General features: G+C 48.4%; 1 protein-coding gene across 1 annotated transcript in view; it reads right to left on the bottom strand.

The window, feature by feature from the left end:
* LOC137321394 (spermatogenesis-associated serine-rich protein 1) overlaps nucleotides 1–27,413 on the bottom strand; it is a 71,478-nt gene that overhangs the window by 18,810 nt on the left and 25,255 nt on the right. Inside the window, exon 5 of the mRNA XM_067983785.1 lies at nucleotides 25,234–25,351. Within this exon, the coding sequence (XP_067839886.1) occupies nucleotides 25,234–25,351 (118 nt within the window). The remainder of the gene's footprint in view (nucleotides 1–25,233; nucleotides 25,352–27,413) is intronic.

The raw sequence follows: 27,413 nt of genomic DNA, 5'->3' as shown, positions 1-27,413 counted from the left end.
GTGGGTGAATTTGCGCTTGGGGAACCTGGAGGCAAAGTGAGCGCATTTAAATCTGCGATAATATCTTGACTGCAGTCAATTATCTTTGCTTACAGGTTTCGCATCTCCAAGCTGCGCAGCATACCTACTGCATACCCGAATGACGCGATTTAAAGCCCACTACTTAAAGGGCCAGTCCACGAATGGATTTTGAAGGAGAAATGGAGTCCAGGAAAGCAAAGGCTGCCCCTAGATTTAATGATGCTTCCCTAAATGTTCTGCTGCCTGCAGTGAGAGCCAGGAGGGAGGTAATGTTTCCAATGGATGGCAGGAAGAATCCTGGCTCTGTAACCAAAAATGCTTGGCTGGAGGTGGCAGCAGAGGTGAGCAGCAGGAGCACGGTGCCCAGGTCTTGGGGTCAGTGCAGGAAGCATTTTTAAGAGCTAACCAGGTCAGGAAAAGTGAGTACAGTTGCTGATTCACCCACATCCTGTGTTGTTTGTCAACACCTCCCCCCCACCATTCTGTGTTGGATCACCTACCCCATCACAGAGCTCCTCACACCCACTTAAGTGTCAGCAGCAGCAACCATCCTTCACTTTCTATGCACTTCCTCAACTGCCCATTTATTCATCCACCGCTGCCACTCACCCCAATCCTGATGCAATTGATGCATCTGTCTGCTAATCACTCTCTGATGCATCTCTTTCATGGTCAGCCTCACCCAACACAATAGATTCATAGGGTGAATACATCTCCTTCAGTCACTCACAGGTCTGTTCTTTCTCCCCTTGTAGGAGAAGAGAGCACGAAACACAAGGGAGAGGAGCAAAACTGGAGGTGGCCCACCACATAGTGAAGGTGATAGATCTGGCCATAGAAATAAGTCAGACCATCACATGCCGATCTATCAGAGATGGAGAGACTGGCAACCCACAGATTTCTGGTGACAGAACTTTAACATCTTTCACACACATGATGAATTGATTTTATCAATGATGTAACTGTGCCAGACCTCAGTATGGTCATTGAAAAGATTGTCACTTTTGCAATGAATCATTAATATCACTTTCTGTTGTCTTCCAGGGCCTTCACACCTTCACGAAGAATCAGCAAAAATGGAAGAAAGCGATTCCTCAGAGGAGCTCATTCCTTCTGAGGGTGCACCGTCACATGACATGCAGCCATGTACCAGCGTAGATACTGATACTTCGGTGGGTCCTGTTAGACAGTTAATAGGGTTGTCACCTGGTGATTCATCACTCACAAGTAGGCACAAGCAGAGACTGGTGACATGGGAAGCTGTGACGAGTCCACATCGGTGGGGGGGGGGGGGGGGGGCACACTCCTCTCCAAACTCTGCTCAGCTGGACATAGATGCTGAGCCCTGGGGGCCATCGTTGAGAAGGAGAATGATAGAGGTGCAGCAGCAACTTTACAAGGTAATGGAAAACATGCCACGGATACTCTCTACAATAGTGGAGAGGTTGATTGGAGGAGTCCAAATCCATCGCTAATGGATTGGTGGCGCAAGTGGGAGAATGTCTACAATGGAGAGAATGATAACCTCCACTGAGCTTCAAGCACGGCTCTCAAATGAGTCCATGCAAGCCATGACAACGACTATGTGGACTCTGGATGCCAACATGTCTGCCGTCGTAAACAGGTAGACAGTTAGTCGTGGCCTTACAACACGGCACATCTGCTCACCAACCGGCTGGCCAGCAGAGTGGTGGGAGTGATGTTGCGCTGTCTCGGGAGAGAGATGATGGCAAAAGGGAACACAGAAGTGGGGACTCCACTCAAAGCACTCCCACTCTAACCCGTTGCCCCCTCGTCAGCCAGTACCCGCAATACTGCCTCCTCTCCCAATGGCCAAGTCTGCCCCTACACAGGTGCAGGTGGAGCAGTCTTTGGCAGGGCCTTCACAGGCTCCAAAACCCAGAGGTCATAAGCGTGAGCATCTCAGCAGTCAGGGCAGGGATCTGAACAACCTGCCAATAACTCTGCTGAAGGCACAGGGGATGCACCATGTGGAAGCGGTGGAAAGAGAAAGACTAAGCAATTGTAATTCACCAAGGGTATGGACAAGGGTATTTGAGGAGCTGTCATGTTGTTAACTTATATACATTTTTTTATTCATTCATGGGATGTGGGCGTCGCTGGCAAGGCCAGCATTTATTGCCCATCCCTAATTGCCCTTGAGAAGGTGGTGATGAGCCGCCTTCTTGAACCACTGCAGTCCGTGTGGTGAAGGTTCTCCCACAGTGCTGTTAGGAAAGGAATTCCAGGATTTTGACCCAGCAATGATGAAGGATCTGCGATATATTTCCAAGTTGGGATGGTGTGTGATTGGAGGGTAACGTGCAGGTGGTGTTGTTCTCATGTGCCTGTGCCCTTGTCCTTCTAGGTGGTAGAGGTCGCGGGTTTGGGAAGTGCTGTCGAAGAAGCCTTGGCGAGTTGCTGCAGTGCATCCTGTGGATGGTACACACTGCAGCCATGGTGAGCCGGTGGTGATTGGAGTGAATATTTAGGGTGGTGGATAGGTTGCCAATCAAGCGGGCTGCTTTGTCCTGGATGGTGTCAAGCTTCTTGAGCATTGTTGGAGCTGCACTCATCCAGGCAAGTAGCGAGTATTCCATCACACTCCTGACTTGTGCCTTGTAGATGGTGGAAAGGCTTTGGGGAGTCAGGAGGTGAGTCACTCACTGCAGAATACCCAGCCTCTGACCTGCTCTTGTAGTCACAGTATTTATGTGGCTGGTCCAGTTAAGTTTCTGGTCAATGTTGATGGTGGGGGATTCGGCGATGGTAATGCCATTGAATGTCAAGGGGAGGTGGTTAGACTCTCTCTTATTGGAAATGGTCATTGCCTGGCACTTGTCTGGCGCAAATGTTACTTGCCACTTATCAGCCCAAGCCTGGATGTTGTCCAAGTCTTGCTGCATGCGGGCACAGACTGCTTCATTATCTGAGGGGTTGTGAATGTAACTGAACACTGGCAATCATCAGCGAACATCCCCATTTCTGACCTTATGATGGAAGGAAGTTCATTGATGAAGCAACTGAAGATGGTTGGGCCTAGGACACTGCCCTGAGGAGCTCCTGCAGCAATGTCCTGGGGCTGAGATGATTGGCCTCCAACAACCACTACCATCTTCCTTTGTGCTAGGTATGACTCCAGCCACTGGACAGTTTTCCCCCTGATTCCCATTGACTTCAATTTTACTAGGGCTCCTTGGTGCCACACTCGGTCAAATGCTGCCTTGATGTCAAGGGCAGTCACTCTCACTTTTTTGTTATGGCACATTAAATGTAATCATTATCGTCACCACTATCACGTCTTGGCCATTATTGAGTCCCTTTTGCGAATTTGCTCTTTCACGTGCTTCATCGTGAATGCCAAGACATGATGCCATTCATTGGGCACATCTGCAATGGGTGTATGCGTGGTTGAAGGATCATTTTGTGCCGGGAGGGGGTGGGGGTTGGTGGTGGTGGTTGTTCCAGGCAGCCTGAGTATTTCAACATTTTCAATTTGCCCATCTCATTATGAGAACCTATTAGAGATGAACATAAGAGATAGGAGCAGGAGTAGGTCATTCGGCCCCTCGAGCCTGCTCCGCCATCCAATAAGATGATGGCTGATCTTCTACCTCAACTTTGCTTTCCCGCTCTATACCCATATCCCTTGATTCCCTTAGAGTCCAAAAATCTGTCGATCTCAGTCTTGAACGTACTCAACGACTGAGCATCCACAGCCCTCTGCGGTAGAGAATTCCAAAGATTCACAGCCCTCTGAGTGAAGAAAATTTTCCTCATCTTGGTCCTAAATGGCTGACCTCTTATCTTGAGATTATGACCCCTTGTTCTAGACACTCCAGCCAGGGGAAGCAGCCTCTCTGCATTTATCCTGTCAAGGCCTCTAAGAACTTTCTACATTTCAATGATATCACCTCTCATTCTTCTAAACTCCAGAAAACTCATAGATGAAGGGATCCCGGGCATCAGGGGCAACAATGCGGCTGCTCTGGCAGTGGGTTCCCCATCTTCATTTTCCTCTTCCTCAGATGAATTGTGGAATAGATCCATTGCATCACCCATCCTGATCTTGTCAGTTTGAGGGGCTCCAAACTGTAGGTAAACTTGTCTGAACAAAGAAATCTCGGTCTAAACACAAAGAACTCCCAGCCAAACGTTTGTCTGAGAGAAGTGAGTGCCCAGTTGCAATACCTCACCTTTAATAGAGATGCGTCAATCACTGGTTTAAAGGGTCAAATGAGCTTCGGCTGCAACTCGCCTCCGTTTCAATGGTGTGTTTCAGAGGCCACGGGAGACACATTCGGGAGTAAATAAATCCGTTTCTGTTGCAGAATCCACAAAAAGTTAAGTGGCTAAAGTGTTTCAACTACCTGAATTGGTCCTTTAAATATCGGCCCGCCGGCTTTAAGTGGGGATGGGGTTTCTGCTGTGCGTGTGCATCCTAATACGTCTGGGTTAAACAGGGAAGTGGATGCATTGGAGCTGGGATGCGGTCCCACTCCAAAAAGCTGATATTTTAACCTCCCACCCGCCCCCAACCCACCTATTCTTGGGAGTTAAAATTATCCCCATGGTGTCTGAGGTGAGGTTGGACAGGCCTGCAGGGGGTGGCCAGAGGAAATGGTTTGTTATGCAGAAGAGGAATTTAGAATTGTTCCTAATCTCCAGGATGACTTTAGTGTAATAAGAGGAGTTGACTTTGGAAAGGAAGCGCTAGTAGAGCTTAAAGTGGTCAACCATATTTGGCAATGGATAGCCAATCTGGATGCTCACCAGGTCAATTTGAGTAATGTACATCATTTGAAGCATAGGAATTAATTTTTGCTGATGGGATAAAAGAACTTTAAAAAAAAAATTCTGCAAAGAAACACAATCCAAAAATTAAATTGAATTAGATGCTGTTTAAATAGGATTGGCAATTAAGTCTAAATTTAATATAAACTTTATTTAACAGAAGCTATAGGTAGTACTCCTGATGAATTCTTACAGCTGCAATTCTGATTTTAGCTTAAGTCAGTCCTATATGCTTTGTACCAAAGTACTCTGCAGATACACTAGTGACTGTGACTTATCCATGCTGCAAAGACCTTGCCCTTAATGAAGGCTCCATTTTGTAGAAATTAACTTTCTACAGTATTGTTCTGTGTTAACCTTTGTAAGCTACTTTTTAACATTCAAATTTCTCACCCTTTTTCTCTCATGTTTTAGTCACACACTATTCTTCTACATTTTCTGAAGATTAGTATTATATAAAATAAAACTGGGAAAATGTGTAAAAGCAAAAAGCCTTGCTTCGCTGACTGGCTCATTCATGAAATAAACTAAAGATGATGGTATAGAAATTTTGCTGTGTCGATCCATTTTTTTGTCCACTATTTGTCCATTAAAATATCAATGGAATGAACCCATTAAGCATTTATGCACTAACATTTGCATGACATAAATGTTTTACATTTTTTGTAAAACTCCTCCCAAGGCATTCAAACAGTTAAGTTCAGCAAGGTTAATTATTATAAATGTAGCTACGATGCCTAGAAAATATTTGGTCAGAAGATGAAAGCTATATATACAAAAACATATATGACCAAATAACCATGAGGTTATCGTTGACCTTAGGTGACCCTATAATAAGGTCTTCCCTAGGGACTGCACCTCGACATTGTGGGAAGGCTTGCATGCTCCTATGACCCTGAAAGCTATCATTGCTATCAATTTAATCGATTTTAAAGGCTGGCTGTGCCTCTTAAAGGCAGTCTGCACCTCTGATTTGCAAAAAATAAGATACAGGTTCGCACGGAGTCTGAACGGAGATCAGACATCACACGCGTAAAACACAGATGCAGGTCGCGTCCCTATGTTTACCAACTGGAGTTATGTTAAAACAATGAATAAAGGTTACACACTACTAAATCCCACATCCTTCAATCTGCATGCCAGACCTCACCAACCTGCCGATCTGAGTTTGTACCAGGCCTGCGAGAGAGCTTACACCAAGGTTCTCTGGTGATTCACTAGAGGCCTTGGTGCAAGAGTTGGACAGCTGGAGGGGCATCCTATATCTACAGGAGGGCAAGAGGCCCCCAGACATATGCTCAAAAGGCAGTGGGAGGCAGTAGGGGACAAAGTCAATGCCAGGCGCATAGCACCACAAACATGGATGCAATGCAGGAAGAAGTTCAATGCTTTGTCACAAGTGATCAAGGTGAGCGAGGTCAACTGTCAAGTGACATCTCCTACCAACTGCATCACTAGCCACATCTACTGCTCCATGCACTACACCCTCCATCACCCACATATCAACAAACTCTTCCAATCAGATGCTTCCTCTCACCCTCGCACATTACCACTGCTGCAAGCCGCACACCCGCAACTCACAGTCACACACACTGGCAGCTATTCAACCATGACAGGCACATCACCCAAACATCCTGCAGGACACTCACCAACACATGTCCTGCCTTCTTGCAGAAGGTGGCGCATATCAGGAGGCAGCGAGTGGCAGTAGTATTTAGCCTCTCGAGCTTGTTCCCATTCAATAAGATCATGTCTGATCTGTGACCTAACTCCATACACCCGCCTTAGCCCATATCCTTTAATACCCTTGGTTAACAAACATCTATAAATCTCAGACTTAAAATTAACAATTGAGTTAGCATCACCTACTGTTTGCAGAAGAGTGTTCCAACTTTCTCCCACATTTTGCATGTAGAAGCATTTCCTTACTTTGCTCCTACAAGTTCTGGCTCTAAATATTAGGCTATGTCCTCGAGTCCTAGTATTCAAGTTTAGGAGACCTCCAAAAACTGGTACAAATGCATCAGCAGCCGGAAGCAATATTCCAGCAACTAACCTGTAACTCCTGCATGGTCCCTTTAAATAGCACTGGTGGGGAACTCCAGGCTGTCTAGGACATATTTAGCTGCTCGTGGTTAAGACACTGGGCCCGAATTTAGCAGGCCTGCGGGATCCCAGCGGGTGGTCCTCCGGGAGCGTCGAAAACATGAACGGCTAAATTAGTGGGTTGCCCACGCGATCGTAGCAGGCAACACACTAATAGGATCCAATTACCTGCTCCTCCGGGGTCCACGGCGCTGGCCTGCGCGTCGGTCGGGCTGCGCATGCGCAGTTCGATCTGTCAGCTGGAGGCTCTCTAGTTAAAGGGGCAGTCCTCCACTGACAGATGCTGCAACCAATAGAACAAATTGCAGCATGGAGCAGCCCAGGGGGAAGGCTGCTCCCAGTTTAATGATGCCTCACCCCAGGTATCATCAGATGGGGTGAGGAGGAGGGGGAGGACACAGATCTTCCCCCCGGCGGGCGGGAGGAAGCGGCCTGCCTCTGCCACCAGGAAGGCCTGGCTCGAAGTGGCAGAGGGGGTCACCTGCGCCACCAACATATGGCCCACCTGCATACAGTGCAGGAGGCGCTGCAATGACCGCAGTAGGTCCGCCACAGTGAGAACACGAAGTCTTTCCCCTACACTCCGTCTGCCACAACACTGCCCCCACCCCACATCTCCTTCGGCACCGCCCACACTATTCTGTCACATCACCCTTCATACCCACTCACACCCCGTCCTCATCTTACCTCCACCTACTCACTTCGCCAGTACTCATCCTGCCACTAACACGCAACCCAATCCTCATACAATCTCATGGCTCCGTCCCATACTCACCCTCTCGTGCATCTCCCTCACGGCCAGCCTCACTCAACCTGCCACCACCTGTGCTGCAGCCACAGGGCATGCATCACATATGTGCAGTAGGCAGCGTAAGGCAAACGTCTCGTCAGCATGAAGGGGGTGCACAAGGGTGTCTGAGGGTTTGTCATGGGTGTTACCCATATTGAATTTCAGAGCAACAAACAGCACACATTATATTGACACCACCACTGCCATGTCTCCGCGAATCCTGTCCGTTGTGTCCAATAATGGCCGCTCCTGGGTATCACTATGAGGACCCACCACTGATGCCACCCATCGTGTTACTGCAGAGTAGGTGCAGGTGTATTTGCAGGGCTCGTCCGCGCAGACGACTGAGAGACATCGGCGGTGTAGGCGGCTGCACCCTGGAAGGATGCGGAGGAGAAGGTGTGGAGGGCAGTGGTGACTTTGCCAGCGACAGGTAAGCAGTTGGTGCTGGGGCCAGCCAGGAGCAGCTCGGCATGAAAGAGGCTGCAGATCTCCACGACTACATGTCGAGCGAATCTGCGCCTCCCTGTGCACTGCTGCTCGGAGAGGTCCGGGGAGCTGCGCCTCGGTCTGTGGACCCTGTGGCGAGGGTAGTGCCCTCTGCGACGCGTCTCTCTCTGCGGTAGCCCTCCCTCCTGCTGTGCAGGTGGGCGTGCAACAACACCGTGTTGGGGGGATCCACGTCTCTGCGGCGGACGGCGTGGACTGCGAGGCTGCTGGTGCTGGTCATGCTCTTCGTCCTCCGAGGGTGTCCACACACCACCCAACTGGCAGGTGTTGGTCTGAGGGGTTGTGCAGGGTAGGTGTGTGGTTCCTCGGACTGGGGCTGCGGTTTTGTGTCGGTCTGTCCTCTGGCTTGGCGGGGGGTGGTGGAGGGCAGGGGTTGCCCTATGTGACGCGGTGGCCTCCTGCGTGGGTGAGGGATCTCCCCCGTGGAGCGCACCTTGGCACCTGCCACAGGCTGCTGGCTGCAACACGCCTGGTTGGAGAGAGACTGTTTCCCCCAGTGTGGGAAACTCACTGCCTTGAACCTAAAATCCCACACTTCCTCTTTTGACAGCTGCTTCAGCTCATTAACTGACCACAACGAGCAAGTTAAGTACTCTCAAGTGGAACCCCGCTGGCTTTAATTGCCTGCGGGATTCCCACCAGCGGGGCTTGCGCGCGCAGCCCCGCACGTCAGTGCGGTACCCGGAAGTGGCCGGGATTTTGTCGCGATCCGGTCACGTGACCGGAGATCGGGATTTTCGGGGCCACCCTGCTGGTAACCCGCCGGAAACCCGACCCTAAAATCGAGCCCACTGTGTTGGCTGCAGCGTTAAGTGCCAAAATGGTGTCTGTGCCTTTAATACAGCATTGCACACTGACCTCCTTACTTTACATGGTGGCGGCGTTTGTTATCAGCGCCTGTGCAAATCTTTTTAACAAGATGGCTTCCAGCGCACGTCACGCTAGAAGCGGCGCGCGCATCCCGGATGCAATTTTGGAACTTTGGGAGGCCACATAGCACCTAAACAACGGGCACTACACAGCCGAATATCTAGTCCATTGTCTTTTATTAATAAAGTGACCTTTAAATACTTGGTGGGTTAACAACATCAGTGAATCTGCTCCTCTTTGCCTATTAAAATGGCAGCTTCCCAAAACTCAATGGAGGAGACCTGTACATTATCCAGTTAGCTGTTTTTATGAAATATATATAACCTACTCACCCCTGTATTCGCTGACATACATTGGCTCCTAGTCCGGCAACGCCTCGATTTAAAAATTCTCATCCTTGTTTTCAATTTCCTCCATGGCCTCGCCCCTCCCTGGGGGTGATTTTAAACCCCAAAAACGGGTGGGTTGGTGGCGGGTGGGAGTTGAAAATAATTGTTTTTTGGGTGGCGACCGCAAACCAGCTTTATTTCTGGGTTTAATGTCGACGCATAAAAGTACAGGCTTCCCACTGAGAATGCCAAGTCCAAAGATTTTGCAGTTACGACCCAAAAAAATAACTATTTTCACCTCCCACCCTAACCCGAACCCCACCTGTTCTTGGGGTTTAAAATCATCCCCCCCATCACTGTAACCTCCTCCAGCCCACAACCCTCCGAGATCTCTGTGCTCCTCCAATTCTGGCCTTTTGCGCATTCCCGATTTTAATCATTCCACCATCAGCGGCTGTGCCTTCAGCTGCCTTGGCCCGAAACTCTGGAATTCCCTCCCGAAACCTCTCCACCTCTCTACCTCTCTCTCCTCCTTCAAGGCACTCCTTAAAACCTACCTCTTTGACCAAGCATTTGGTCACCTGTCTCCTTATGTGGCTCAGTGTCAAATTTTCTTTGATAACACTCCTGTGGAGTGCCTTGGGACATTGTACTACGTTAAAGACGCCATCATTTTACCAAGTTAAAGAAGCTATATAAATGCAAGTTGTTGTTGTGGTAAGAAACTAACCAGTAAATTTACCTTCTCCTTCAAAGAAATTCCTATGGTTTTATACGTGATGTTTTATTTGAAATAGTTCTTTAATGTACAATACTCTTTTGAAACAAATCTTGAAATTTCTTTAATTTATTTTTCTTTTAAAACAAAACCGCATAGAATTCTATTTATGATCAAGATACCTTTGATATGAAATGCTATTGTTTCTGCAGGGAGGACTGTTTTTTTATTTTATATTCGTTCATGGGATGTGGGCATCGCTGGCAAGGCCGGCATTTATTGCCCATCCCTAATTGCCCTTGAGAAGGTGGTGGTGAGCCGCCTTCTTGAACCGCTGCAGTCCGTGTGGTGAAGGTTCTCCCAGTGCTTTTAGTAAGGGAGTTCCAGGATTTTGACCCAGCAACGACGAAGGAACGGCGACATATTTTCAGGTCGGGATGGTGTGTGACTTGGAGGGGAACGTGCAGGTGGTGTTGTTCCTATGTACCTGCTGCTCTTGTTCTTCTAGGTAGTAGAGGTCGCGGGTTTGGGAGGTGCTGTCGAAGAAGCCTTGGCGAGTTGCTGCAGTGCATCCTGTGGATGGTACACACTGCAGCCACAGTGCACTGGTGGTGAAGGGAGTGAATGTTTAGGGAGGTGGATGGGGTGCCAATCAAGTGGGCTGCTTTGTCCTGAATGGTGTCGAGCTTCTTGAGTGTTGTTGGAGCTGCACTCATCCAGGCAAGTGGAGAGTATTCCATCACACTCCTGACTTGTGCCTTGCAGATGTGGAAAGGCTTTGGGGAGTCAGGAGGTGAGTCACTCGCCACAGAATACCCAGCCTCTGACCTGCTCTTGTAGCCACAGTATTTATATGGCTGGTCCAGTTAAGTTTCTGGTCAATGGTGACCTCCAGGATGTTGATGGTGGGGGAATCGGCGATGGTAATGCCGTTGAATGTCAAGGGGAGGTGGTTAGACTCTCTCTTGCTGGAGATGGTCATTGCCTGGCACTTGTCTGGCGCGAATGTTACTTCCCCCTTATCAGCCCAAGCCTGGATGTTGTCCAAGTCTTGCTGCATGCGGGCTCAGACTGCTTCATTATTTGAGGGGTTGCGAATGGAACTGAACACTGTGCAATCATCAATGAACATCCACATTTCTGACCTTATGATGGAGGGAAGGTCATTGATGAAGCAGCTGAAGGTGGTTGGGCCTAGGACACTGCCCTGAGGAACTCCTGCAGCAATGCCCTGGGGCTGAGATGATTGGCCTCCAACAACCACTACCATCTTCCTTTGTGCTAGGTATGACTCCAGCCACTGGAGAGTTTTCCCCCGATTCCCATTGACTTTAATTTTACTAGGGCTCCTTGGTGCCACACTCGGTCAAATGCTGCCTTGATGTTAACGGCAGTCACTCTCACCTCACCTCTGGAATTCAGCTCTTTTGTCCATGTTTGGACCAAGGCTGTAAGGAGGTCAGGAGCCAAGTGGTCCTGGCGGAACCCAAACTGAGCATCGGTGAGCAGGTTATTGGTGAGTAAGTGCCGCTTGATAGCACTGCCAACGACACCTTCCATCACTTTGTTGATGATTGAGAGTAGACTGATGGGGTGGTAATTGGCCGGATTGGATTTGTCCTGCTTTTTGTGGACAGGACATACCTGGGCAATTTTGCACATTGTCGGGTAGATGCCAGTGTTGTAGCTGTACTCGAACAGCTTGGCTAGAGGCGCAGCAAGTTCTGGAGCACAAGTCTTCAGCACTACAGCCGGGATGTTGTTGGGGCCCATAGCCTTTGCTGTATCCAGTGCACTCAGCCGTTTCTTGATATCACGTGGAGTGAATCGAATTGGCTGAAGACTGGCTTCTGTGATGGTGGGGATATCGGGAGGAGGCCGAAATGGATCATCCACTCGGCACTTCTGGCTGAAGATGGTTGCAAATACTTCAGCCTTGCCTTTTGCACTCACGTGCTGGACTCTGCCGTCATTGAGGATGGGGATGTTACAGAGCCTCCTCCTCCCATTAGTTGTTTAATTGTCCACCATCATTCACGACTGGATGTGGCAGGACTGCAGAGCTTTGATCTGATCCGTTGGTTGTGGAATCGCTTAGCTCTGTCTATAGCATGTTGCTTCCGCTCGTTAGCATTTTTTTTTTACTCGTTCATTGGATGTGGGCGTCGCTGGTGAGGCCAGTATTTATTGCCCACCCCTAATTGCCCTTGAGAAGGTGGCGATGAGCCGCCTTCTTGAACCGCTGCAGTCCGTGTGATGAAGGTTCTCCCACAGTGCTGTTAGGAAGGGAGTTCCAGGATTTTGACCCAGCGACAATGAAGGAACAGCGATATATTTCCAAGTCGGGATGGTGTGTGACTTGGAGGAGATCGTGCGGATGGTGTTGTTCCCATGTACCTGCTGCCCTTGTCCTTCTAGGTGGTAGAGGTCGCAGGTTTGGGAGGTGCTGTCGAAGAAGCCTTGGCGAGTTGCTGCAGTGCATCCTGTGGATGGTACACACTGCAGCCACAGTGCGCCAGTGGTGAAGGGAGTGAATGTTTCGGGTGGTGGATGGGGTGCCAATCAAGCGGGCTGCTTTATCTTGGATTGTGTCGAGCTTCTTGAGTGTTGTTGGAGCTGCTCTCATCCAGGCAAGTGGATAGTATTCCATCACACTCCTGACTTGTGCCTTGTAGATGGTGGAAATGCTTTGGGGATTCAGGAGGTTAGTCACTCGCCACAGAATACCCAGCCTCCGACCTGCTCTTGTAGCCACAGTATTTATATGGCTGGTCCGGTTAAGTTTCTGGTCAATGGTGACCCCCAGGATGTTGATGGTGGGGGATTCGGCGATGGTAATGCCGTTGAATGTCAAGGGGAGGTGGTTAGACTCTCTCTTGTTGGAAATGGTCATTGCCTGGCACTTGTCTGGCACAAATGTTACATGCCACTTATGAGCCCAAGCCTGGATATTGTCCAGGTCTTGCTGCATGTGGGCTCGGACTGCTTCATTATCTGAGGGGTTGCGATTGGAACTGAACACTGTCCAATCATCAGTGAACATCCCCATTTCTGACCTTATGATGGAGGGGACATGAGATTGCTTTGGCAGATAAGGCAAAGGAGAATCCAAAGAGCTTCTACAAATACATTAAGGGCAAAAGAGTAACTGGGGAGAGAGTAGGGCCTCTTAAGGATCAACAAGGTCATCTATGTGCAGAACCACAGGAGATGGGTGAGATCCTAAATGAATATTTCACATCGGTATTTATGGTTGAGAAAGGCATGGATGTTAGGGAACTTGGGGAAATAAATAGTGATGTCTTGAGGAGTGTACATATTACAGAGAGGGAGGTGCTGGAAGTCTTAACGCGCATCAAGGTAGATAAATCTCCGGGACCTGATGAAATGTATCCCAGGACGTTATGGGAGGTTAGGGAGGAAATTGCGGGTCCCCTGGCAGAGATATTTGAATTATCAACAGCTACAGGTGAGGTGCCTGAAGATTGGAGGGTAGCAAATGTTGTGCCTTTGTTTAAGAAGGGCGGCAGGGAAAAGCCTGGGAACTACAGACCGGTGAGCCTGACATCTGTAGTGGGTAAGTTGTTAGAGGGTATTCTGAGAGACAGGATCTACGGGCATTTGGCGAGGCAGGGACTGATTAGGAACAGTCAGCATGGTTTTGTGAGAGGAAAATCATGTCTCACGAATTCAATTGAGTTTTTTCAAGGGGTGACCAAGAAGATAGATGAGGGCTGTGCAGTAGACGTGGTCTACATGGACTTTAGCAAAGCCTTTGACAAGGTACCGCATGGTAGGTTGTTACATAAGGTTAAATCTCACGGGATCCAAGGTGAGGTAGCCAATTGGATACAAAATTGGATTGACGACAGAAGACAGAGGGTGGTTGTCGAGGGTTGTTTTTCAAATTGGAGGCCTGTGACCAGCGGTGTGCCTCAGGGATCAGTGCTGGGTCCGCTGTTATTTGTTATTTATATTAATGATTTGGATGAGAATTTAGGAGGCATGGTTAGTAAGTTTGCAGATGACACCAAGATTGGTGGCATTGTGGACAGTGAAGAAGGTTATCTAGGATTGCAACGGGATCTTGATAAATTGGGCCAGTGGGCCGATGAATGGCAGATGGAGTTTAATTTAGATAAATGTGAAGTGATGCATTTTGGCAGATCGAATCGGGCCAGGACCTACTCCGTTAATGGTAGGGCGTTGGGGAGAGTTATAGAACAAAGAGATCTAGGAGTACAGGTTCATAGCTCCTTGAAAGTGGAGTCACAGGTGGATAGGGTGGTGAAGAAGGCATTCAGCATGCTTGGTTTCATTGGTCAGAACATTGAATACAGGAGTTGGGATGTCTTGTTGAAGTTGTACAAGACATTAGTAAGGCCACACTTAGAATATTGTGTACAATTCTGGTCACCCTATTATAGAAAGGATATTATTAAACTAGAAAGAGTGCAGAAAAGATTTACTTGGATACTACCGGGACTTGATGATTTGACTTATAGGGAGAGGTTGGATAGACTGAGACTTTTTTCCCTGGAGAGTAGGAGGTTTAGGGGTGATCTTATAGAAGTCTATAAAATAATGAGGGGCATAGATAAGGTAGATAGTCAAAATCTTTTCCCAAAGGTAGGGGAGTCTATAACGAGGGGGCATAGATTTAAGGTGAGAGGGGAGAGATACAAAAGGGTCGAGAGGGGCAATTTTTTCACTCAAAGGGTGGTGAGTGTCTGGAACGAGCTGCCAGAGGCAGTAGTAGAGGCGGGTACAATTTTGTCTTTTAAAAAGCATTTGGACAGTTACATGGGTAAGATGGGTATAGAGGGATATGGGCCAAGTGCAGGCAATTGGGACTAGCTTAGTGGTATAAACTGGGCGACATGGACATGTTGGGCCGAAGGGCCTGTTTCCATGTTGTAAACTTCTATGATTCTATGATTCTATGATGAAGCAGCTGAAGATGGTTGGCCCTAGGACACTGCCCTGAGGAACTCCTGCAGCAATGCCTTAGGGCATAGATGATTGGCCTCCAACAACCACTACCATCTTCCTTTGTGCTCGGTGTGACTCCAGCCACTGGAGAGTTTTCCCCCTGATTCCCATTGACTTCAATTTTACTCGGGTTCCTTGGTGCCACACTCGGTCAAATGCTGCCTTGATGTTAACGGCAGTCACTTTCACCTCACCTCTGGAATTCAGCTCTTTTGTCCATGTTTGGACCAAGGCTGTAATGAGGTCTGGAGCCGAGTGGTCCTGGCGGAACCCAAACTGAGCATCGGTGAGCAGGTTATTGGTGAGTAAGTGCCGCTTGATAGCACTGTCGACGACACCTTCCATCACTTTGCTGATGATTGAGAGTAGACTGATGGGGCGGTAAATGGCCAGGTTGGATTTAGCTGCTTTTTGTGGACAGGACATACCTGGGCAATTTTGCACATTGTCGGGTAGATGCCAGTGTTGTAGCTGTACTGGAACAGCTTGGCTAGAGGCGCAGCAAGTTCTGGAGCACAAGTCTTCAGCACTACAGCCGGGATGTTGTCGGGGCCCATAGCCTTTGCTGTATCCAGTGCACTCAGCTGTTTCACGCATGTAGTCCTGAGTTGTGGCTTCATCAGGTTGGCACCTCATTTTTCGGTACGCCTGGTGCTGCTCTTCTACACTCTTCATTGAACCATGGCTGATCCACTGGCTTGTTGGTAATGGTAGAGTGAGGAATATGCCGAGCCATGAGGTTACAGATTGTGCTGGAATACAATTCTGCTGCTGCTGATGGCCTGCAGCGCTTCATGGATGCCCAGTTTTGAGCTGCTAGATCTGTTCTGAATCTATCGCATTTAGCACGGTGGTAGTGCCACACAACACGTTGGATGGTGTCCTCAGTGCGAAGACGGGACTTCATCTCCACGAGGACTGTGCAGTGGTCACTCCTACCAATACTGTTATGGACAGATGCATTTGCGACAGGTAGATTGGTGAGGACGAGGTCAAGTAAGTTTTTCCCTCGTGATGGTTCGCTCACCACCTGCTGCAGGCCCAGCCTGGTATCCAAGTATAAATGAATAATTTATCATTTCTCATAAAATTGAATGGAAAATATCGATTATACAAGTAAATTTTAAATTTGTGTATTCTGTACAAAGGGAGAAGTGTTAGGTCACATACTGCTTCACTTACCAATCAGGGAAGCAAATGTATAGGATCCTATCCAATGTACAGTTAATATTAGTCCAATTAGAAACTATCAGATACATTTTACCTATTCACACTAGTAGCGTGATACTTGACCTGCTGGGAGGCATATCAGGAATTTTGATGCAGAGTCACTGCCTAGCGATCAGGAGCAGCAATATTGGCTGTGTTTTTCTCCCCTCCCTCCGCCCACCCCAGGGACACCGAGGGCAATTGTCCTCCCTAGATTAGGCAGGAAACAGGCAGGAGGGGGTTGGAAAGTCTAGGCCTTTACGTCTTTTACAGCAATAAGCTTCCCATGTCTGCATTCACTCTGATTAGTGCTCAAAATGAAACCAGGGGCATGAGGGCCATAGTGAGTCAATCTTAATAGCAAGGAATAAAAACAGAAAATACTGGAAGTGTACAGCACATCTGTCAGCATCTGAAAGAGAAGGATAAGTTAACATTTTAGATGGAACCCTTCATCAAACTTACACTGGACAATTGGCCATTTGGGTCCGATACTGAATATTGTTGGTGCCTATAAACCATATAGGGGTTACTGCCTTCAGAAGAGAAGGAGCAAGTGTAGAAAAGTGGAATGTGAAAAAAAATGGTCTGGATCCAAAAAGGTAAAATCTTGTGTGGAAATGCTCTCGGCATGGATCACAGAATCGAGCACAGCACTGGGTGTGCCCAATTTGTGGTGCTCCCAATTTTCTGGTCATTAATCTTACCTCTTTTGCCTTTAGTTCATTAAGGATCATATAGAAACTCAGTTTGACTCATGCTGCCTGCAGCTGTTTTACCAGAGACCATCATCCATCAGAGATTAGAATGTGCATTTTGTCCAAATAGATCTTCCAGACAATATTATGATGTTTGACTCTGCATGCCGGTGCAGATATAGGCATTTCTATTGCAGCAATTCAAATATTTCACCCTCACGTGCGGTACGACATTAACCAATCTGACTATCATGGGTGAATAATTATGTTACCTAATATTGGACAGATAGGTCCATTCCAAAATATAAGCACTAGCATTGGCATGCAAAAAATAAGCTGTCTGTAATATGATCTACAGTTCAAGAATAGTGCCCGTGAACTTAGCCAGATCTATATTCATAACACGTCTCCAAAAAATCAACGGCCACAGAATGTGAAGTGTAACTAGAAGACAGAACCATCAGTCTCACAAGCCACACTGTTAAAGTGCTGCTAAAATTCATATGAGGACTCAAGTGTGGGAACATTTGGTTTTAGAAGTGGGAAAGGAACACACAAAGGAAGATTTGGTTTGAGAATGATTGTGAACAACAAAAAATGAATTGAGTATATCTCTGCTTCACAAATTAAGAAAAATCATTCGACAGATTATGGCACAACAACAACAACTTGCATTTATATAGCGCCTTTAACGTAGTAAAACGTCCCAAGGCGCTTCACAGGAGCATTATCAAACAATATTTGACAGCGAGCCACATAAGGAGGTAATAGTACAGGTGACCAAAAGCTTGGTCAAAAAGGTAGATATTAAGGAGCATCTTAAAGTAGGAGAGAGAGGCGGAGAGGTTTAGGGGAAGGAATTCCAGAGCTTGGGGCCTAGGCAGCTGAAGCCACAGCCGCCAATGGTGGAGCGATTAAAATCGGGGATGCGCAAGAGGCAAGAATTGGAGGAGCGCAGAAATCTCGGAGGGTTGTAGGGCTGGATGAGGTTACAGAGATAGGGAGGGGCGAGGCCATGGAGGGATTTGAAAACAAGGACAAGAATTTTAAAATTGAGGTGTTCCTGGACCGGGAGCCAATATAGGTCAGCGAGCACAGGGGTGATGGGAGAACGGGACTTGGTGCAATATGGGGTATGGGCAACAGAGTTTTGGATGAGCTCAAGTTTATGGAGGGTAGGAGATGGGTGGCCAGCCAGGAGAGTATTGGAATAGTCCTGTCTGGAGGGAACAAAGGCATGGATGAGGGTTTCAGCAGCAGATGAGCTGAGGCAGGAGCGGAGACGGGCGATGTTACTGAGGTGGAAGTAGATGGTCTTGGTGATGGAGCAGATATGTGGTCGGAAGCTCATCGCAGGGTCAAATAGGACGCCAGAGTTGCGAACGGCCTGGGAGAGGGTTGGAGAGATGTGGGAGAGAGATAGGGCTCGATTTTGGCGTCGGGTTTCCGTCGGGTTTCCAGCGGGGGGGGGGGCCCCGAAAATCCCGATATCCGGTCACGTGACCGGATCGCGACGAAATCCCGGCCACTTCCGGGTACCGCGCTGACGTGCGGGGCTGCGCGCGCAAGCCCCGCTGGTGGGAATCCCGCAGGCAATTAAAGCCAGCGGGGTTCCACTTGAGAGTACTTACCTTGCTTGTTGAGGTCAGTTAATGAGCTGAATCAGCTGTCAAAAGAGGAAGTGTGGGATTTTAGGTTCAAGGCAGTGAGTTTCCCACACTGGGGGAAACAGTCTCTCTCCAACCAGGCGTGTTGCAGCCAGCAGCCTGTGGCAGGTGCCAAGGTGCACTCCACGGGGGAGAGCCCTCACCCACGCAGGAGGCCACCGCGTCACATAGGGCAACCCCTGCCCCCCACCACCCCCCGCCAAGCCAGAGGACAGACCGACACGAAACCGCAGCCCCAGTCCGAGGAACCACCCACCTACCCTGCACAACCCCTCAGACCAACACCTGCCAAATGGGTGGTGTGTGGACACCCTCGGAGGACGAACAGCATGACCAGCCCCAGCAGCCTCGCAGTCCACACCGTCCGCCGCAGAGACGTGGAGCCCCCCAACACGGTGTTGTTGCACGCCCACCTGCACAGCAGGAGGGAGGGCTACCGCAGAGAGAGACGCGTCGCAGAGAGCACTACCCTCGCCACAGGGTCCACAGACCGAGGCGCAGCTCCCCGGACCTCTCCGAGCAGCAGTGCACAGGGAGGCGCAGATTCACTCGACATGTAGTCTTGGAGATCTGCAGCCTCTTTCATGCCGAGCTGCTCCTGGCTGGCCCCAGCATCAACTGCTTACCTGTCGCTGTCAAAGTCACCACTGCCCTCCACACCTTCTCCTCCGCATCCTTCCAGGGTGCAGCTGGCTACACCGCCGATGTCTCTCAGTCGTCTGCGCGGACGAGCCCTGCAAATACACCTGCACCTACTCTGCAGTAACACGATGGGTGGCATCAGTGGTGGTTCCTCATAGTGATACCCAGGAGCGGGCATTATTGGACACAGCGGACAGGATTCGCAGAGACGTGGCAGTGGTGGTGTCAATATAATGTGTGCTGTTTGTTGCTCTGAAATTCAATATAGGTAACACCCATGACAAACCCTCAGACACCCTTGTGCACCCCCTTCATGCTCACGACACGTTTGCCTTACGCTGCCTACTCCACATATGTGATGCATGCCCTGTGGCTGCAGCACAGGTGGTGGCAGGTTGAGTGAGGCTGGCCGTGAGGGAGATGCACGAGAGGGTGAGTATGGGATGGAGCAATGAGATTGTATGAGGATTGGGTTGCGTGTTAGTGGCAGGATGAGTACTGGCGAGGTGAGTAGGTGGAGGTAAGATGAGGATGGGGTTTGAGTGGGTATGAAGGGTGATGTGACAGAGTAGTGTTGGCGGTGCCGAAGGAGATGTGGGGTGGGGGCAGTGTTGTGGCAGACGGAGTGTAGGGGAAAGACTTCGTGTTCTCAATGTGGCTGACCTACTGCGGTCATTGCAGCGCCTCCTGCACTGTATGCAGGTGGGCCATATGTTGGTGGCGCAGGTGACCCCCTCTGCCACCTCGAGCCAGGCCTTCTTGGTGGCAGAGTCAGGCCGCTTCCTCCCAACCGCCGGGTGGAAGATCTGTGTCCTCCCCATCCTCCTCACCCCATCTGATGATACCTGGGGTGAGGCATCATTAAACTGGAAGCAGCCCCCTGGGCTGCTCCATGCTGCAATTTGTTCCATTGGTTGCAGCATCTGTTAGCATCTGCCCCTTTAACTAGAGAGCCTCCAGCTGACAGATCGTACTGCGCATGCGCAGCCCGACCGACACGCAAGCCGGCGCCGCGGACCCCGGAGGAGCAGGTAATTGATTCCTATTAGTGTGTTGCCTGCTACGATCGCGTGGGCAACCCACTAATTTCTCCGAGCGTGTTGACCACGCTCCCGAAACCCAACCCGCCGGAAACCCGCAGGCCTGCTAAAATCAGGCCCATAGAGTCAGTGGCGAGGGAACAGAGTTTGCGGCGGGGACCAAAATAAATATCCTCTAGAGCTGGAAATGATGGGAAAGCATTAGATTTATTATGAATCCTTACCAGGTACAACAAGCAGCAGTAAGAGTTGATAACAAATTAATAATGTGGACAAAGATCAGAAGAGGAGTAAGGCAAAGATGTGTTATGTCATGCAATGTTTACAATGTATAATCTGAATTAAGTATGAAGCACTTTGGGTGAATTTTAAATTGAGTTCAAGATCAACAGAGTTTGAGAAACTGCCTACGGTGCACTGGTGATACAGTATTGAGATTGTTACGATTGTAAATTACCAAAAGCAAACAGCAATAAAAGTGAAATGGGACTGGCAGGGACTGAAAGTTAGAATTACTCATCTGGGTGCAGTGGAAAGGGTAAAGGATTGTGCATTCCAGCTGGAACGGCTTAAACTGGCGGCTGCAAAAGAGGTTGAGAAAAGCATGTGGAGGCTCTGTGGAAGCTTGAGGAGGATGAAAAGATGTTACATCAACAAGCACAAACTCAGAGAGAGGCTTATCAACTACGATTCCAGAGACTAGGGGCTCGATTTTAGCACCCGCTATCGGGTGCGTTCTCGGCGGGGGGGCCCCGAAAATCGCGAAATCCAGGAGCGGGACCAGATCGCGCCTCGATCCCGCCCACTTCCGGGTTCCCTGCTGACGCGCCGGCGTGCGCGCGCTGCCCCCGCTGGTGGGAATCCCGCAGGCAATTAAAGCCAGCGGGATGCCACTTGACAATATTTAGTTTGGTATTTCAGGTCATTAACTGACCTGACTAAGGGACTGTGTGTGATTTTTGATCAACATGGGACTATTTCCCACACTGGGGGAAACACTCCCAGCTCGAATGGACGTGTTGCAGCTGTCAGCCTGTGGCAGCTGCAAAGGTCCATTTGACAGGTCGGGGGGGGAGACCCTCACCCATTGCAGGAGGCCACTCTGTCACTTGGGACAAAGTTTGGCCTCCACCACCCTCCTCCTGACGGTCAAAGTCACCAACCTGCACACTTACCCCGGGGTCCGGAGACATGTACCTACCTTGCGGACCCCCTCAGATGTACATCTTGTGATGCATACCCTGTGGCTGCAGCACAGGTGGTGGCAGGTTGAGTGAGGCTGGCCGTGAGAGAGATGCACGAGAGGGTGAGTATGGGATAGAGCCATGAGATTGTATGAGGATTGGGTTGCGTGGTAGTGGCAGGGTGAGTACTGGCGAGGTGAGTAGGTGCAGGTAAGATGAGGATGGGGTTTGAGTGGATATGAGGGGTGATGTGACAGAGTAGTGTTGGCAGTGCCGAAGGAGATGTGGGGTGGGGGCAGTGATGTGGCAGACAGAGTGTAGGGGAAAGACTACGTGTACTCACTGTGGCTGACCTACTGAGGTCATTGGACCGCCTCCTGCACTGTGTGCAGGTGGGCGATATGTTGGTGGCGCAGATGACCCCCTCTGCCACCTCGAGCCAGGCCTTCCTGGTGGCGGAGGCGGGCCGCTTCCTCCCGCCCGCCGGGTGGAAGATCTCTGTCCTCCCCCTCCTCCTCACCCTATGTATTGATACCTGGGGTGAGGCATCATTAAACTGGGAGCAGCCTTCCCCCTGGGCTGCTCCATGCAGTCATCTTTGCTATTGGTTGCAGCATCTGTCAATGGAGGACTGCCCCTTTAAATAGAGCGCCTCCAGCTGACAGATCTTACTGCGCATGCGCAGCCCGCCCGACGCGCAGATCAGCAGCGGGGAACCCGGAGGAGCAGGTAAGTGAATCCAATTAGTGGGTTGCCTGCTACGATCGCGCGGAAAACCCACTAATTTCACCCGGCGCGTTACCCACGCGCCCGCTTGCCCATCCGCCGAGAACCCGCATCCCTGCTAAAATCGGGCCCTAGGTGTCCAGCTGATCTGGCCCATAATTTTATTAAAACCAATCGTTTTCCCAATTTCAAAGATCAACATAGCTTTTAAGGGCTTTGAGTTGTTAGCATACCACCCACCATAAGTGGGATAGAAAAGTTTAGGCAGAAAGGCTGGTACTTATTGTTAAAGCACCTATCGCATTTTCTCATGAAAGATCCAATGGACAATGCAAATTATGACAAGCAATTTGTACTGCATATGACTTGATACCAGCAGTGTAGAGACAGAAATTTAAATGTATAGAGAGCTCAGGACCAAGGTTATGGAGAACTGCATGATAAATTGACACTGTAGTAAGAGGGTAAAATGTAATGGATCATGAAGAATTACATCAATTAATGTTAAAAATTCACCTCCAGAAAGCTGCCAAAACCACTCTAAACCAACCACAGAGAGGAATTTGATTCCACATTTTATTTTCTTTCCCTTCTGCAGGGAGATGCACGACCTCTCTTTCGTATGGCTGAGAACAACAACATATTGGTGCACCAATGAACAATGTCAGAGCAATGCCCACACCCCTACAACTCTTTCATGCACATCTGTCAAGATATACAAAGAGAAACAAAAATCTCCTTACATTCAGCTTACATTGTTAAATTAAGCTTCATGTGGCCTAACTTATGCATAACTCATGCAGGACAATACAAAACTAAAATTATTGATATAGTAGTTATTCCTACCTACACCGATCAGAAAACACGATTATAAAATTATTATCGCATGCAATTTTAACAGACTAGAAAAAAGGTCATTGAGATTACTCCTCTGTGTCATAAAAATGTATCCACTAAAGGCTCAGTTATAGAATAGGACATGTGTCCCTTTCTCTTTAACCTCCTCGAGGACTACAACCCCGACCCAACCACCAAATCTCTGTTCCTCTGACTCTGGCCTTTTGTGCATTCCCCCTCTCTTCACCGTCAGCTATCTAGATCCTACGCTCTGGAATTCCCTCTCTCCGCCTTTCCATCTCCCTCTCTTCCTTTAAGACCTTCCTTAAAACCCACCTCTTTGACCAAGCATTTGGTCACCCCTCCTAATGTCTCCTTTAGCTCAACGTCCATTTTTGTTTGATTAGGCCTCTGTGAAGTGCCTTGAGGTATTTTTTCTATGTTTTTCTACGTTAAAGGTGCTATATAAACGCAAGATGTTATTGCAGCTACTATTTTGTTTTTCTATGCAAATTAAAAAAGGCTGTAATATATTGTAAGTCCTTCAATAAAAGGAGATTGTTCTATTAAGTTTTCAGCTGAATGAATTCTTTTTTTATAAACAAAATGTTGGAACACATGTAGGAGACCTCTAACTAGGGCAAATAATACATCTTCATAGGATTTGAATGAAGTCCAGCTCTATCATCAGCGATGCTGCAAGAATATGAAACAGTAATGCTGGGTCCAAGCTGAGCTCCTACAGATTAATATTGTACAGCCATGAATTCAGTTCAATTATTGAGATTGAATATTATGCAATGCTAAAAGAAAGCAAAAACAAAAAAACTTTTGGTCAATTTTTCATTGCCAATGTTTTATAGCGTTGTTATTTTCCTATACCAGAGATGCTTACTAAAATTAATGAGGCTTCTAATTTAGTCCTGTACATAAACTCAAACCCCTGAAATTGCATCATGGGATGCTGGCATTTAAAGCTTAATGTCTGAAATTCCCTTCTGCATAATTTTAGCAGAATTGTTAACCTGTTAAAAATAAATGAGTTAAAGCCACTGATAAAACAGCAGAAAGAGGAATTCCAAACAAAGTAAGCATCCGGACACTGGTATCCAACAGTGTAATTTCAGGTCCAAAATGTTTCAACTCACTGCCTGGAGTATTCCATTGACTATCAACATGATTGTCAGATTCCCCTGTCTATTTTAAGTTTCCCAATATGCATTTGTGCTGATAAGATAGTAATGTTTGATGGATAACAGTAATAGCTGATATTGAGGTAGACATAACGGCCCCAATAATAACGGGGAGGCAGAAAGGGAGCTGGGGGGGGGGGGGGGGTGCGGAGATATAGTAGCCTGGAAACCCTGAAATACGGGTTTCCCAGAGGTCCTCCTGATTTAGATTTTTCGAATCGGTTTCCCAGCTGCAACCAGCCAGATTGAGAGGCTGTCTGACTGGCAGGAAGGCACCCGGGGAGCGGAGTGGAGGTGAGTCAGACATCGAGGGGAATGGGGAGGTGGACACCAGACATTGGTGGGGGGAGTTGGACATTGGACTTCAAGCAGGGGAGTTGGACATCGGATATCAGGGGAGAGTTGAACATCGGAGGTCAGGAGGGGTTGGACGTCAGAGGTCTGATCGCTAGCGGGAGGGAGTCCGATCGCAGGGTGGTTTATAAGGTAGTTTGATGGGCCGGGAGGAAGCACTCCTACTCCTCCTGGCCCACAAGCGGTGCTGGAAAGGCACTTACCTGTTCCATCCAGCTGTTCTCGACTCCCTTCAGCTGCCGGGTTTCCCGAGGCCAGGAAAACCTATCTCCCAGGAGTTAAATTTGAAACAGAGGTTAGATTTGAGGTAAGCAGCCTCATCAAGATTTTTGAAGGATGCCTCCGGAGATTTGGCTAGTCGCCCACCCCCCCACACGCATCCGTTAAAACCAGAAGCGGAGTTGGATTGGGGTTGGGATTGCCATTTTTGTTTATTTTTAATCCCCTCTACCTCGCCCACCCGTCCTGGGGGGCTAAAATTATCCCTAAAGTTTCTCAAATATTTACATCAGATAATTGATGTGGTAAAAGTTTGAAAGAAACAGTAACAAACCCAAAGTTAAGTAGAGGTCTGGTTGAGCCCAGTTTGTGGAAGTCAGGGCTGTATTCTGGAGTGCGGTAGGGCTTGTCACCTGGAGAAGTCTCAGGGAGTCCATTCCTGAAATCAATGACTGTGCAGTGCAGCCAAAGGAAAGACAAATTAGTCTCCTCAGGTTAAATCCTTTTACTATGTGCACATTGTAAATTTAATTAGATTGTCACCTTACCACTATTTGTCCAACAAGGACCACTCTACCCTTTAGGGCAAGAGTGCCCAAACATTATTACTGCTATGAAGATAGTGATGATTTATACAAAGTTACATACTTATACACAATATATATCTGCAGCAGTGCTTTTTCTGAGTCATTTACCGAAGATTGGCTTCTGGTAATTTGGCAGTGATTAAGCCAAAATTGTAACCTTTTCAGTAAAGCTGATAGGGCCGATTTTCCTGACTCTTGCCCCAGGAAGCGTGCATTTTCCCAGGTGCAAAATTGGACAGTGACCTGTTTCATGTCAGACTGCATTCATTTGTACTCTACTTTTTTCCCTTTAATTTATATTCTTCACCGCTTTCTCTTTATGGGTTATCAAAACTACTTTGTATATATTTCAATAGTGGTGATCGATCTCCCTAGCATTGCACACAGTGGGGTAGATCTTGACTTTGCCCGATAATGTAAATGGGTGAAAGCAAGTCGACAGCCTGTTATACATCTCCTACGATTTTATTTCCGTTGAAGTCGATCTTACACTATCACCCAAAGTCAAGATCTACCCCAGGGAGTCAAGACCAAGTATAGTTCAGGTGAAGCAGGATTTCATACATTCTGATGTGTGATATGTATGAGTGCTAACTGATTGGTTCTCCAGTGCTTCTCCTTGGTGATAGTGTGTGACATATATTGCCTTTCATCTAAACTAGTGTTTCATCAACCTCAGTGGCAGGAGTACATGAGATGCATGGTGACATTGGGCTTGAAATTATCATTGTCCAGATCAAGTTAGTGCAAGTCCAGTGGAGTAGAACCCCCATCAAGCCAAGGAGTAGGCTGCAGATCCCATACCAAATCCCAGAGATGGTGTCATTTAAATGGTTGAGGAGAGGTGCTGTCTGCACCTGTAAGTGTGCATCAAGGTTTGATCCACCAGCAGCAATTTTGGAGTGGTGCCATGTTGCTCCAAGGCCAGGGAAGAACCCAATGAAATGGTCAGCCTTTAAATCTTCAGCACTTTAAGGAGCTATCAGGGCTTTTTTTCCAGGTAACAGATCCCCTATGGGATCAAGTGCCTTTGCCTGCTGAAATTTTGAGTCCTTTCTTAGGACCTCATCAGGACTCACATCAGCTCTCAGTGTGTTGGAAGAACACCAGCACCCCCCCCTTCCCCCAGGTATGTCCCCTGACATGATAGACATGTGCAGAAGATACGCCCTTTCCCCCACCCCACCCCCCTGAATTTAACCATCTTAATGTGACAGAATCCTGGCAGAACCAGGTTCCACCCTAAAATTCCTGGCATGTCCCATTTACACCCTCCCATAACCCTAGAATTTCAGGCTATAAGACCATAAGATCCTCTTGGGATTGAGGTCGGCCTCAGCCTCTTAACACCTAGAGCCTGAGATGGCTCCACTATAGTCTCTATCAGTTCTGCAACTGCAGGGATTGTATGGTTCTGTGTGCTTTCTGCCACATGTGCAGGCTGGTGGGAGGGTTTAAATATGTGGTCATCCTGAGAGGGAGCACAATTATCCATGCCTTGATGTCAAATATCACTTCACAATGGCCATTAATCAGCATGACAGTAAGTTTAATGGGAAACAATGAGATCGGTACAACCTTGCCTCATGGTTTTCTCCAGATGAGCTTCAAGCATGTCAAAGCTGGAAGAAATGGCATGCTCTACTCTGCCCCTCCACCACCCCTACCATAGGCCTCAATGGCAGCAATCTGAGCATCGATTAGAGGAACAAAGACAGTCATAGGGCATCCGGTATGGAAGGCTCTACTGCAGATGTCCCTGTAACTGTCACACATTCCATAGTGAACTGCAGTGCTTTAAAATGGCAAACTTTATATATGCAGATAGTGGACCCCTCCACCCATGCCACCATCTGCAGCATGCTGTTTGGCATGGTCCCCAATGCTTGATGGTCAGGGAGCATTCTTCTTTAAATACAGACTTTGT

The sequence above is a fragment of the Heptranchias perlo genome, chromosome 5 (genome assembly GCF_035084215.1).
Source record: "Heptranchias perlo isolate sHepPer1 chromosome 5, sHepPer1.hap1, whole genome shotgun sequence".
NCBI classification, from domain to species: Eukaryota; Metazoa; Chordata; class Chondrichthyes; order Hexanchiformes; family Hexanchidae; genus Heptranchias; species Heptranchias perlo.
Note: the sequence above shows the minus strand (reverse complement) of the source record. Positions and strands in the feature narration are given on the sequence as shown.